This window comes from Artemia franciscana, chromosome 20 (assembly GCF_032884065.1).
Source record: "Artemia franciscana chromosome 20, ASM3288406v1, whole genome shotgun sequence".
NCBI classification, from domain to species: domain Eukaryota; kingdom Metazoa; phylum Arthropoda; class Branchiopoda; order Anostraca; family Artemiidae; genus Artemia; species Artemia franciscana.
The window spans coordinates 14311387-14326718 of NC_088882.1; the positions used below are offsets into that span (position 1 = coordinate 14311387).

Sequence of the window (15332 nt, forward strand, 5' to 3'; positions counted from 1 at the left end):
ATTTTGACAGTGAGAAAGTCCAATGCCGAGTCAAACACAGAAGTGAATAGAGAGGACCTAACGTAAGTCGTTAGGCCGCCATATGGCCGGCCATGAGTGCAAGAGAGTTCAGCTGTGACCGTAAAAACCTGATGGTTTGGTGACAGGTTCAATAAAATAAGGCTGACAGAGGTTGCAAAATATTCCTTCAAACACACATTATCATATCTTGAAAGAAGGTCCTCGATAAAAACAGACCGGTTAAGGAGATTTCCATTTAAATTATACATTCCAACTGCATGCTTAGCACGGGCGGGTTCGAGATTCATTTTGTTTGGGAATTCGTATTGATTATTGCCTTATTAGCTTGACATCTTATGTTTTATCATGTGTGGCCTTTCTTTTTGCATAAGATGCAGAGTATATCTTTAGTGCACATATTGTCCTTCGTGGATGTGTGATCAAAAGCACCACAACGACCACATACTGGCGTCAATACGCGATTAGCCGCTAATTGACCAGCTCCATGGCATGAATAACATCTTTTTAGGCGAAATTTGACTTCTTCAGCTGGCAGCTTCTCATAACCGGTTCGGACTGAGACTACAAGAAAGTCTTCGAGATCCTTACTGGTCCCGAAATACCTTACTGGTCACGAAGTACAGCTTCTACACTTTGTAGCGCTCAAAGCTACCGATTTCTTTTGTTTTTAATGCACTTAGAAGAAGGGATTCTATATCAGTATGGGTTATACTAAGTGGAACCTGTTTCAAAATAGCAATGAACATTTTCTCTTTGAGCATGGCAGAGACCTCAGGCTTACTAACTTTCATTTTCTCAACGATCTTTTCAGCAGAAGATTTGGACTTGACAAATAGTTTCCAGTCCTGTCTCACCTTTCTCAGCTCACACATTTCGGCTGGGTTGGGGCAGACGCTATCCAAAAACTGCTTGCGATCAACGGGATTATCGAGTTACTTTGGCATTTTAAGAACAACGGCATAGGATGGCTGGGGATTGTCTGTTACAGGATTGGCGGGGCCTGGGACACTACTCGCCGAAGGGCAGGAGAGGCTCTGTGCTTTAGCCGTAGACACAAAGTTCTTAAATTACCTTGCGGGTTAACGTTGCGCTTCCCTTGTCAGGAATTGTTGGGACTTGTCTGGTTCGTATATAACGAACTTCGGCAGGGCCACTGAATTCCTATCACAGTAGTCAAGAACTTTCCAAATGTCTGCAAATGTATCTGCAACTTTCTGCTTTCGGTTGCCCGAGTAGCTTAATTCGCCACAGACCAAATCGTTTTCTTTGCTTCGGTTACCAAATCGTCGGTGAAAAAAATTGCAAAACATTTTCACAAACAAATCATTTCGTTACCCTATGCTTGTGTTTTCGCCGTGTTTATAACAGATCCCATTAAATATCAGTTTTTAAGATGTCACTTTCTTCTACAAGGAAATCCAATGAAGAAATAACTAAGACAATGTAATAAGACGGTAAATTTAGGATAAGTTGGGAATTGGCTTAAGTTGCCTTTTTCACGAGTAAGGTTCAGGAACCTTGAATATTTGACAATCTTTTAAATTATGCGGTAATGTTTGAACACTACCTCAAACATTTGAAGTACTCTCAGTAGCTCACCTACTGCAGGCTGGGAACCACACAACCCAAGGAAATGTTTTTCTGCATCCAGTTCTTATCATTCTTTTTTCCTTGTAGCGAAACTCGGCGTCTCCTGCCAAACCTGAATTATCCTTGGATTTAAATGGGGCTACCATAACATGGTGTTCAGACAAATTAAGTCGGAAGAATTTCTTTCAGTTATCTACTGTTTTTGGGCCGATCTTGCTTCTTCAAGATGAAGATGATATTAAGGCTGATCAGTGGTACAAAGCAATTAAATCCGAAATTAGTCAACTTGTGAGTAATATTTTTGAGTAAATCTTATTAAAATATATATTTCCTTTAAAAAGGAAGTGAAAATTCTGTGGTTGTCTTGGTTACTAACATATCAGTAATTGAGATTTAATTCTATATTTTTACAAAAAGAGTGACTTGTTTGCAGGTATGTTAGTGATTTATTTTATTTTCTTCTCATTATCACAAAAATGCAGTTTTCCATAAAGATTTGTTCCGTGTTTTGCGATTTCTTATTGTTTCAAAACTTGTTATTTTTGGAAATGCCTATTGAAAAAGTCGCATAATCTACTAAAAACCATTGCCGATTTCACCTCGCTTGATTAAGTAGGGGATGTTGCATCGTGGTGTTTTGAAACAAAATCAGAATGTGAAGGTAACAGTGTCTATATGTGATACTGGAAAGCTCCAATATTGATTAATTTGAGGTTCAAGAAGAAGTCAATCCGAATTTACATTGTTATATTACTGTTATATATATGCATATTTTGTGTTGTTGTTATTTTATACTTTTAAATTGTTGATTATAGACATGAAATGGCTCTTGTCTGTAAAAGTTAAAAATGAGCGAATAACTTGTGGTGTGCTTGCCCACATCTGTCTACATCTTTAAAAGGTCAAAGCGTGGGTGGTAAATGGGGAGTGGATAGGTGCGATAACTGATGTTAGTATTAATTGAATCCTTGGATGAATCTCTAAGATTAGATCATTTCCTCACTCTTTCATGAATAGTTTCTTAGCCGAATTTTACTTTTCAACTTTTGTCAGTCCTTATTTATCAGTTATTTTGACTCAACTCCACTTGGCATTCTTAACCATTAAATACCAACTTGTAAACTTAGCATTTATATTCATATCATTATAATCTAAAAAAAACATTTATATTTCCTTGATTGTTATTTAACTTTGATACATTCATATACCTCAGAGTCTTTTCAAAACCTTGATCGCTCTAATGCAGATTTTTTTTTTAAAGAGAAGATACACATACCGTTATACCAAAATGCTCTGAAGAATCATTCAAAATATGATTAGCAGTAATGTATCTGTTGCTTTGAAAAATATTAATAATCAAGGCTGTTGAGTCATTTGTCACCCTAGTACAATCACTAATAGTCAGTTAAAACCCATAACCTAGCATGGTGCTTAGACAATAAGGTAAAGTAAGATTCTATTTAAAAAAAAGTGGCTATCTTAAGCCTAAAAGGGGTGAATTCGCACTTTTGTGTCAATACAAAACTATAGAATTGCAATCAATAAAAAATAAAACGATAAAAAACTCGTAAAGTTAAAACAGGGAAAACAAAACTGACAAAAAGTCTATCTAGCAAGCATTACAAAGTACGCAATTGAAAAATAAACACTAAAACTCTAAAATAAAAGTAGAGTGAAATGGGGGGGAGGGGTATTGATTTAAAATTTAAACTATGTTAGGGATGAACATTCTTCTATATCTTTCAGGGGTTACTCTTGTTTGGGCAATAAGTGGGATTTTTCTTAAAGTATAACTTGGGGGGTAAGTTTCGGGGGGGGGGGGGTTAAATGATCACTAGGGAAAAGAAAAGTAGTACTAGGGTTATATACGGCATTGTGGGCAAAACGAAAGGAAATTTGTGCTCTCCTTTGCTTAAGGGTGAATCACTCTCCGAAGAAGGGAAATGTAAGGCACTTTACCTTCATTGAAGTTAACTCTTGGGTACCTTTTTTGAACTGCCTCTTATTCTGTCCGAAAATTCGTTGGAGATGCCAGGATGCTCAACAGGACAATCGTATTCGTGGGTAGGACGTACAAAAGAAAAAAAATCTCAAATAGTGCGATTTAGGACATTTAACTTATTAGGGAGTTTGAGGAGAGAGAACGCAGTATCTGTACGTTTTAATAAATCATTAACGTGGCAATCCCATTTTAAGTCCTTGAGATGTTAACATCCGGTAATTTCATAGTATTAACAGACTTTAAGGGGGGTATAGGACAGAGAAAAAAGGGGGAGTTTTTAGGAAAATAGTTATTATTTATTCTTCATTATTTTATTTTGTATTTATTATTTATTATAATTATTCTTATTAATTAGGGGTCAACTAGGAAGTCACTGGTTAGTTTTTTTTTTACTAATGTATTATAGTTAATTGAATCAAAAGCTTTTTGTAAGTCATCTGTGATAACACTGAGTCAGGCATTGAGTTTTTCAAGTTTACTACATATTGTGTCCCAAAAATGAACCAGATAGTGTGTGGTTGAGTTAAAGCGCAAATTTCAGAATTAGCTTTGGTTAACATTTGGGATTATTTTTACTTTCAACCAATCAGCTAAAAAAGTTTTATGTAACTTTAAAAATACCGAAGTAAGAGTAATGGGCTGGACACTGGAAAAATCTTGTTTGCTTAGACTTTGCGATTACTATTTACTGTTCTTAAATCTAAATTAAAATCAACACAAATAAAGCAAGGCTTAGTAGAAATTAGTACCTTATCCAATTGATCCTCTAAGAGCAGCTGAATTACACGATATGGGTCCATATACAACAAAAATAAAACATTTGAAATTCTGATATTGTAATCCTAATACCATATTTTCGAATACCATTTCATGGTTTTCTCTCATATCATTCTTTATCTTAACTTGAAAATAATTATGTTCATAAATAGCTGAAAATCCATGCTGACGCTGTTCTATACTTTTTAGATATGGCTTATCATTACCCAATTTCTAACAACGAAGAATTATGCCTTTTTAACCAAGTCTCTGTTAAAGCTAGTATATCAGGTTCTGTCTAGAGACACAATTTTAAAAATAATAGGAACTTCCAAGTCCCTGGCAATTTAGAATATAAATAGAAAATTCACTTTAGTGTCTATTAGAACTCATATCAAACAAAAATTTATATAGGGATTCAACATAATCTTTAATGCAGTTCGCCAACATACATTTCTCAATTTGGTACTCTTCCCCCGATATCATTTCGCGTCATGGAATTACTCTCAAGAAAGTCCATTTTTATTTGACTTTTCCCCCAGTGTCATTTAGTCTCATAGAATTACTCAAGAAAACCCAATCTTTTTCTCCTCGAACTTACCATTTAAGGTAATCAATCTATAAGGACGGAAACTGGGAGAGTGGAAATTAACAGAAATTGCCTTACTATACAGCGGGCTAAGCGACAATGAGTAGAGATAATCCTGATAAAAGAAAAAATCCAATCAACACTCGTTTTTAGCAGCATCTAACCTAACTAAAAGTTACACAACAATTGAACTAAGCTGTTACCAAATAATAGAAAATAAGAAGAAGATCTATTCATTCCAAGTCACACGTAACAAAGGATTTAACAAACACAAAGAATGATTTAAAAAAAATATAATAACTACTAGAATAAATGAATAACCAAAATAATAATAAAAACAAAACAATCAACTTCATTTTTAATGAAGTAATTCATTCATTGTCCTACTTTACTCCCCTCATCCACACTTTTTCACTGCAAGGGCTATTCTCGTACCGGCACATCTTTGTTACTCATCCCTGAGTTTCTTAAACAATTTCCCGGAATCTGGTCAGACTTGGACTTTTCCTTGGGAGGGTTTGCCTGACGCTTTATATTAAAACCATTTACAAGGGGGAATCGCCTAACTGGGCAACAGACTACTATCAAAGCATCACCCACACCCATTATTTCACTCTGTTATCTCAATGCAAAAATGGACCCTTAAAGTAAAACAAGAGGGAAAGGCCAGAAGCTGCTAAAAACGTGTAACAGTGCCTGACAAAACACTTGGGTATTGTAATTTAAATAACTTCAAACGTTAATCAGTTATTCTTTAACGAAGTTTTACCTTTTAGTTTGATCTTTAGCTTGTTTAGCCACCCAAGGATGTGAAGCACGGGGGGCTTGCCCTAACTTGCCACCACCCCCTACATCTGGTTCTGTTGCTGCCCCTTCCTGATTGACACGTGGATTCCCTCTCTTGAAAACGCTCTCACGAATTTTCGCTGGGATAAAGAGAGATTTGAGCGTCCGTGTAATTGACTAGTGCTAGTGTTACCCTATTTGTCGAGTTTTTTCTCATTTTAATATACATTGTTTGAAAATTCATACTTTACACATGTAATTTAGTTGTATTTTCATTTCAGAAAGCAATACGACGAGGAAATATAAACAAGGCAAAAATAGCAGAAAATGGAAAAAAAAACGGAAGAATTGGACCTCGTCTTATGCAATACTGACGGACCAAATGCTGCTATTTTATAAAGATGAATTGTCTGCACCTCAGTTCGTAAGAAAAGTTATATAATTTATAATTGGTAAATTTGTAAGAAAAGATTTTCTATAATAATGTGTACATTTTATGAAATTACTATGCACATTTAATAGCTATAGGAAATAATTACTATCCTAAGGAAAGATTCAAGGAAAATGGGATTTTTTTTGGAGAGTGTAAAGGGGCAGGCTTTAAATGGAACGGGATAGAGGAGGCAGTTTAGCACTGAAGTGAGCAGTTCTATATTCTATATTTGGAATTTTATATTAAAGCATTTCTATACTTTGTTTGCATGCATTATGTACTATACAGGCAAAGTATTGCATGTAAATCAATTACGGAAACTTAGTCTATATTCATCTTAATCTGTGGTTTTTAGCTTTTATTTTTCGTTGGAAATCTGGTATCGTCATTGTTTACGACCTGCAACGCCCAAAAGCCTCACTTTGATGATATTTATTTTCAAGAATACCCGAAAGAATGTCGAAGTATCAAAACATACTGAGAATAGTGTCGAATACCAGATTTAGGGAAATATCAAAAATACTTCCAAACGTTAATTAGTGTATAGATAACCAATTTTAATCTGTTAACCAATTTAGCTCTGTTTGATTAACGTTATATTCCCTGTTGCAAATTTTGGAGTGTTACTTAGAGTTAATGCTCCTCTTGAGGGTATTTCTTGTGTATACATAGATAGACAATTAAAAAAGCCACGGGGCCATTACAATAGTTCAACAACGCTTTCAAAATGAAATAAAAAAACAAAAAATAACACTTGCATTTATACTTCAACATTTTAAGCATTCGCTCTTCCCATTCCCTTTATGTATTTTTTTTCCAATGTGTCTTCCAGAAAAAAACCCACTCAATTGAACGCGCTTTACTTGAAATAGATCTTTTCTTAAATTTAGTAATTCAGAGCAAAGTGCCATAAAGGGGAGTTGATGCTCACCAGCCTCTCCATCTCCGTCTTCCAATGAAAAGGTAAAGTAAAGTTTTTGTCTTAGTTTTGTAAACCTTGATTCTTTAAAAATGGATGTCTCTCTTTGACATCTCCTGTTCCCTGTTCTATCTTTCTCTATATTCCCATCGTTGGGGAGGTGGCTGATCTTTAGAGAAGTGAAAAGAGAAATCGGACTTTAGCAATGAACTATCAAATATGGCTGATGGAAATATATTACAACTATATGCTCTATCGTAAAAATTGGGGGGGGGGGCTTGGACAAGTAATATTTGCTCCGCAAGTTGTTCAAGTGCATTTCTGGATTTTGTAGATTTAAAAATGTTATTTGAAACCATTTCACCTTAATGGCTATGCCAAACATAAACATTTTAAAAAATAAATAAATTAGTTACTCTGTGCTAGTGTTTTCGCTGTGTATATAACAGGTCCCATTAAATATCAGTTTCTAAGATGTCACTTTCTGCATGCAAATCAACTAAAGACATTGCTAAGACTATATAATGCAAAGACAATTTTTGTAATAAGTTTTGAATTGGTTTAAATTTCCTTTTTCAAGAGTAAAGCTTCAGGAATCTTTGAAGATTTGACAATGTTTTAAATTATGAGGTAATATTTGAAGACTATCTCAAAACGTTGCAGTACTCTCAGTGGCTCGCCTACTGTTTTGCTGGGAACCATACAACCCAAAGAAGTTCTCTTCCGCCTCCAGCTCTTTTCATTCCTTTTTCCTTTTAGGGAATTACAGCGTCTTCTATCAAACCTCAGCTATCCTTGAGTTTAGATGGGACAGTCATAAAATGGGGTTCAAACGAATCAAGTCGGAAGAATATTTTTCAGCTATCAACCGTCTTTGGAACGCAATTGCTCATTCAAGCTGAAGATCAAATTGAGACTGGTCAGTGGTATGAAGCAGTTGGGTCTGCGATTAGTCAACTTGTAAGTAATATTTGGGGTAAATATTTTTTTTCTCAAATCTAAATTAAAATCACAAATAAAATAAGGCTTAAAAAAATTTTGTAACTTATCCAGTTGCTCATCTAAGAGTAGGCCAAACTCATTGATATTACATGTAAGTAATGACGAAGACCACACTGCCTTTCCATAATACAACAACAAAAGAGAGAATAATGAAGACTTTTTTCCCAAGACAATGAACCAACAGAACCTATTGGAATTTTTCGGCCCTATATCTAAGGACCGTCTTCTCCAAAGAAAATAATAAACAATAAAACACTTACAATAAAAATTCTCGGTTAAAAATCTATTTTTTTTAAATAGCCTTGGCATCATTACTTCTTAACGTTAATCATAACGTTTTGTTGGTTCACTGTCTTGGGAAAAAAAAGTCCTCATTATTCTCTCTTTTGTTGTTGTGATATTACATGATGAGGGTCTATATACAACAACAATAAAAATTTGTTATTCTGATATTGCAATTCTAGCACATATTTTCGGATACCATTTCACGGTTTACGCTCATATCATCCCTTATCATACCTTGGAAATAATTGCGTAAATAAATATCCAAACATTTATGTCGATGCTGTTCTCTATTTTTTAGATATAGCTTATAATTACCAATTTCCAACAACAAAGAATTATGATTCTGTTACCAAGTCTCTGTTAAACCTAGTACATGAGCCTGTCTCTTGATAAATTCTATTAAAAAAAACATAGGAAATTCCAAGTCCCTGGTAATTTAAATTAAAAATAGAAAATTCCCTTTCACATCTATTAGAACTCAAATCATGCAAAAATTATCCAAATCTCTTTTAGTACCCCAAATCTCTTTTAGTCTTATAGAATCACTCCCAAGAAAACCTTATGAGAAAATCTTGATTAAAAAAAGGAAATGAATCTCAGTCACCACTCCCTTTTAGTTAAAAGTTAAAAAAAAAGAACAAAAAAAACCATTGATTCTTTCCAACTCACACTTAACAAACTCAAACAATTTAAAACACATATAATAGTTACTGCAATTTATTAAATAAATAAATGAATAACTAAAACCAAACAATGAACTTCAATTTCTCATGAAATAATTCCTTAATTCTCTTATAATACTCCCCTCAACCTCACTTTTACAACGCAAGGGGTATCCTCGTACCGGCACATCTTTTCTACTCATCACTGTTTCTTGAACAATTTCCTGGAATCAGCTCAGACGTATACTTTTCCACGGGAGCGTTTGCATGACGTCGAATGCACAAAAGAGGTGGTACCGACTTTGTAATCCAAATGTCCAATTCATAGATTTGGCAGTCCTTAATTTTGTTTTTAAGTTCAAGTAATTTCAATCTCTCTAATAGAAAGTGACATATCTGTCAATTAAATTTTAGAAAAGTTCATAACACCTTCTCTGTTTAATTTTTTTAAGTATTTTTCAGTGATACCAGCCGAGTCTCAGCATTTTGCATCTCAATCTTGATATATTTTTCTCCTCGAGGCTCAGTATTTGTAATTTCGGTGTAATATGTATACATATATATATATATATATATATATATATATATATATATATATATATATATATATATATATATATATATATATATATATATATATATATATACATATATATATATATACACATATATATATATATATATATATATATCTGTATATATATATATATATGTATATATATATATGCATATATATTATTGTCTTGGTGTAATTTTCCCCAGCGCTGTACAAATTTTATCCTAAGTTTGGTTGATTGACAGTAAAACTAGATCTTCTGTGGGGGAAAAGAATTCAAACTTATCTTGTGCCTTCTTTGTCCAGGTGCTACCAGAAAAGGTTCAACCAGAAAAGGAAGTTTCGGTATTTGGCTCATGGTTTAAATCACAAACTGAAGAAGAACAAAAAAGTACAGGTATAATATTGTCATAGGATCATACTTTTCATACACCGAAAAAAGAAGCATCTCCAGCTTTTTTTTAGTTAGTTAGAGATCAGTAAAATTCCTTTACGGATTTTTTTTAACTGGCTGTGATTAATTTTTGGGGGGTTGATTTAGAACTTCTATTTAAGATATTGACTACTTATGCTTACCATGTGCCAATATTTATCCTATACCTTACCAATATTTATGTCTGTGTTTATATGCCTATAAATTACAGATACAAAATATAAATTCACGTTTGCTTGTTTGTCTTTGTCAAAATGGCTTCATCAAACGGTTTAGGGGGGGAGGGGACTAGCTAACACTCCACGTGTTGCTGTGGCGCTGCGCACCACATTAAGATTTTATTAATATCTAAAAACTTGCTAATCTTAAGAAAAAACTTCTTAGTTTTAAGAACATTTTTATTAGTATTAAAAAAAAACTTGTTGCTATTAAGAAAAATGTTTTTATCAAGAAGATCTTTATAGAATTCCAACAAAATTTAATAAATTCAAAGCAAGGTAATTCACTAAATATGCATAAACTTTCAACTAATCTTTTGAAACACCTTGCATCTGTGATTCATATAACTGTGATTCAGTTACCCAGTGATTTCCTTGTAATTGTTTATTCGCAAATTTATCTAAGGCAGAATTTATGGTTTGGAAGATATATAAGAAAGGAGTTGCTGAATTTGGAATTGAGGAGTTAGTTGACTTGGGGAGTAGAAGTAGAATGGTTAAGAAATATAGCTATTTGAGGATTTATTCTTGATTAATTTTTACATCTTTCTGTTGTCATTTTGGCCATTTCTAAATAAAATTTGCTCAAAATTTAGGATGTTTGCATCGATTAAACTATGTTTTTCTTTTTCAGTTATCAAATTCTTTAGCATCAAATAGTTTGTTGTAACGAATTGTTGTAATGAGCGACCCGGTTCAATAGTAAGCGAACTTTAAAACACGGTATTTTCATATCAATAGGTGCATCAAAAGAATCAGATTGCTATGCTGATTTTAAATGTATAAGTTTCATCACGTTTAGTCGTACCCATAAAAAATTACGAGCCTGAGAAAATTTGCCTTATTTAAAAAAAAAGAGGGAAACGCCACCTAAAAGTCATATGATCATAAAGTAATATAAAAATAACACCATCAGGCTCAGCGTAAAAATGTGAAGTTTTGTTTTTGTTTTTTTTGTTTTTTTGCCAGAAGAATGGTCTTTGATGTGTGTTTATTTTTTTTTTCTAGTGGTGATTGTATCGACCCAGTGGTTCTAGAATGTCATGAGAGGGTTAATTCTAACGAAAGTCAAAATTTCTAGTGTCCTTAACCCTACTAACCCTCATTCTTTCCTAAAGTCACCGGATCAAAATTTTGCCATATGGCAAAATTTTATTTTGTTTTTATAACATAATATTTTGTTTTATAACATAATTTTGTTTTATAAAATGTTATTTATAACAAAAATGGGTATGTACCCAATATTGTTAAATATTGTCGAAAATCCAATAACAATGTCTTTGAGGACGACTTAATTCCCCACATTTGCCGGTAGAAGGGCTGCAAAATAAGAACTTTGCCCATTATTTACATATAGTATTTGTTATTGGGAAGTATGGAGACGTTTTTATGGGTATTTTTTCTGGTGGTGTGAAGGGGAGGGGGTTACATGGGAAAATCTTTTCGTGGGGGAAGAAAATTTCCATGTATGGGGTGCTGGATTTTCCAGCATTATTTAAAAAACATTGAGAAATTCATAGAAAACAGGTTTTTCCAACTAAAAGTAAGGCGCAACATTAAAACTTATAACGAACAGAAGTTATTACGTATATAAGGGTGTTCGTACCCTTCTCAATACCTCGGTGTTTACGCTAAAGCATTTTTAGTAATTTCAAAAGAGCTATTTATTCCAATTAAACGGTCTTTGTTATTCAGGGGTCATTCTTAAAGCTCTGGAACAAAATTCGAACTTTAGTTTAAAGAGCGAAGTATTGACGAAGTGGCGAACCCCCTCATATGCATCATAAAATATATGAATCCAGATGTTCTTTACGGAAGTTGATTTGTAAGTTACGTATATTTATTAATAACAAAAGGTTCTCAAATAAAATTAAAAGTTCTAGTGGCCTTTTTAAGTAACCAACAAAGTGGAGGGCAAATAGGCCTGCTCGCCCCTTTTTTCCTCAAAATCGTCTGATCAAAACTTTGAGAAAGACAATTGGCCAAATACAGTAAAATTAGTTCAATAATTTGTTTTAATTATTCATGTAGGGTGAGCCAAAATCATAAGGAGCAACATTAACTTAAAACAATATTAAAAGCTAAAACGTCTATGAAACGTCAAAAAAGCTTTAGTGTGAAGAGTGGGACATTGAGGAGGTGACAGCCCCTTTCTTATGCGGAATAAGTTCTGTTCGTTTTTAGTATTAATTTTGCTCCTTTCTTTCAATTATAGTTGTTTTTTTTTGTCATTTCATTCATCAATAGAATCATACCTAAGGTGTAGTCCTATTATTTTTAACTTCATTTTTATTTCTTCGTGTATTAAACCATAGTCAACCTAAGGATGTTGAGTTATCGCTCTGGTATTATAATATTTAGGTCTGGCGAACAATTTTTTTGCTTCACATATTCTCGTCACCCCCTTTCTATTCATTCTCGTCATGTTCGGTTCCTTTTGAGCGTTTAGAATCGCCTCGGTAAATTTTAAAAGAACAAAATTTCAATAAGATTCAAAGTTCCTTTTAATGCAAGCAAACTTAAATTAAATGTTAAAATTATAAATAATAATAACCGATCATTTTTGAGGAAAAAATGCTAGAATATATTATTTACCTTTGATTACGATATGATTTTATTATTTTTTTATGTTGTATAATTGGAATTTGGTATGTTGGGGTACCTTTATTTGTCCCTCTCCAGCTCTTAGCTATGATGCTTATGCGTTATTTTTTCTTTTGTATTTCTTTGTATTTCTATATCTTTATCTTTGGTGTATATGAAATTAAGGTAATAATAGATACCCTTCTTTTTGAGCTCAGCTCCCTGTTGGCTTTATTGAGTTATTTGTTTATCTTGTATCGATTAAAAAATCTTGAATTTTGAAGAAAATCATAATTTACAAAATAACCAATTGTAAAAATGTTTAAAAATGGTGCTTTTTATGGTACTTGGTATTTACCAAGTGACATATATCCATCGCAATTTCTGTCGGTCTGTCGCTTCCGGTTTTACTATTTCGGCCACTTCCAGATAAGCTAGGACGATAAAAGTTTGCAGGCGTATCAGGGACCAGACCTGATTAAGTTACAAATTGTCTCTTCCCCGATTTGACCATCTGGGGGGGAGAGTGGAGGACGGTTAATTCGGAAAAAAGAGAAAAAACGAGGTGTTTTTAACTTACGAATGGGTGATCGGATCTTGATGAAATTTGACATTTAGAAGTATATCGTTTCTCAAAGCTCTTATTTTAAATCCCGACCGGATCTGGTGACATTGGGGGAGTTCGTGGGGGAAACTTAAAATCTTGGAAAACGCTTGGAGTGGAAGGATCGAGATAAAATTTGTTGAGAAAAATAAGCACAAATGCTAGATACTTGATTGACATAACCGGAACGGATCCACTCTCTTTGAGGGATTTGGGGGAGGGCTAATTCTGAAAAATTAGAAAAAATGTAGAATTTTTAGCTTACGAAGGAGTGATTGGATTTTAATGAAATTTCATATTTAAAAAGACCTCGTAACTCAGATGTCTTATTTTAAATCCCGATCAGCTCCAGTTTCATTGGGACAGTTGAGGGGGACCGAAAATTTTGGAAAACACTTAGAGTGGAGAGATCAGGATGAAACTTGGTGGGAAGAATAAGTCCAAGGTACGTGACTGACATAACCAACTGGATCTGCGCTTTTTGGGGGAGTTTGGGGGAGGTGACTCGGGAAAACGAAAAAAAATGAGGTATATGAGTTGAAGGGGGAAACTGGAAATCTTGGAAAACGTGAAAATTGGGGTATCTTCATATTACGAATGGCTGATCGGATCTTCATGAAACTTGATACATAGAAAGATCTTATGTCTCAAATGCTCCATTTTCAATTCAAATTGCATCTGAGGACATAGAGGTTTGAGGAGGGAAACATAAATATTGGAAACTCGAAATCTTGGAAAACACTTAGAGTGGAAAGATTGGGATGAAACTTGATGGGCAGAACATGAAAATTTCGTAGATACGTCATTGACATAATCGGACTGGATCTGCTCTGTTTGTGGTAGCTAGGGGGAGGGGGTTCAGTGCTTTTTCGGTGCCTCTGGACGTGCTAGGACAATGAAAACTGGTAGGCATGTCAGGGACCTGAACAAATTGACTTGATAAATTCGTTTTCCACGATTCGAACATCTAGGGGGCTGAAGGGAGAGGAAAAATTAGAAAAAACTAGATATTTTTAACTTACGACTGCGGGGTGGGATCTTAATGAATTTTTATATTTAGAAGGATCTCGTGCCTCAGAGCTGTTGTTTTAAATCTTGATCAGCATTAGACCTCTGATTTTCCTTTTAAATCAATCTATTGATGCTTATAATTTTGCTACAGCTCATACCATAAGAGCTCTTGGCTCTTCCGACCTCGTCACAAGTGTTATATGAGCTCTTGGCTCTTGTTGGATATAAGTAGAGCTAAAATGGGTTAAAACCTGAAAATTATTTAAATTTTGTTTTTTTTTGCACTTGTTCAAATTTGAACTAGCATTACCTAGTTTTATTGAACTAGCATGAAATAGCATTACCTTATAAAAGTGAGAAGGAAGGTAACCAATGCCTCTGTAATTCAATCTGTAGAGAAAAAACAACCTACGAACCATAATTCTTTAATTATTATAATTTCAGGTCAAACTGAGTCGGGCAAGTCACATGATTTGAACCTTCAAACTGAATCCTTCGCTGAATCATTGAACAGTTCGAAAAACAGGAATCAGCACTGCGGGTAGTAATAGTGAACATTAATTTCTGAGAATCAAAGTTCAAGTTTTTTATTTTTTTCAAGTTCAAGTTTTTATTTCAACATTCGCAAATAAAGAAATAAAATACAACACTTTCACGCTGGGGAAAACCTATGAGGGTTTGTATTCTCGCGAAAGTCCACATATCTACTTACCTATAATAATAAATCCAATCTCTCTTACTCATTAATACACATACTCTCCCTCCCCCCTTTCATTCCTCCCCCTGCCCACCCTTACCTCCCTAGCCCCACCCTTACCTCCCGAGCCCACCCTTCCTCCTCTAATCACCCTGCCACCCATAATAAAATTCAATATTCATCTC

General features: G+C 34.0%; 1 protein-coding gene across 1 annotated transcript; it reads left to right on the top strand.

Moving 5' to 3' along the window:
• The first annotated feature begins 1704 nt into the window (after window positions 1-1704).
• On the top strand, window positions 1705-14995 carry LOC136039995 (rho GTPase-activating protein 12-like). The gene is made up of 5 exons (XM_065724060.1): window positions 1705-1899; window positions 6026-6168; window positions 7856-8056; window positions 9908-9998; window positions 14895-14995. The coding sequence occupies exons 2-5, from the start codon at window positions 6127-6129 to the stop codon at window positions 14993-14995; spliced, it is 435 nt and encodes a 144-aa protein (XP_065580132.1). The 5' UTR covers window positions 1705-1899; window positions 6026-6126.
• Window positions 14996-15332: the final 337 nt, after the last annotated feature.

Coding starts and splice junctions, on each gene's coding strand:
- LOC136039995 (XM_065724060.1), top strand. CDS start 6,127: ATGCTGCTATTTTATAAAGATGAATTGTCTGCACCTCAGTTC. Junction 8,057..9,907: donor GGTCTGCGATTAGTCAACTT/GTAAGTAATATT, acceptor TTCTTTGTCCAG/GTGCTACCAGAAAAGGTTCA. Junction 9,999..14,894: donor AGAAGAACAAAAAAGTACAG/GTATAATATTGT, acceptor TTATAATTTCAG/GTCAAACTGAGTCGGGCAAG.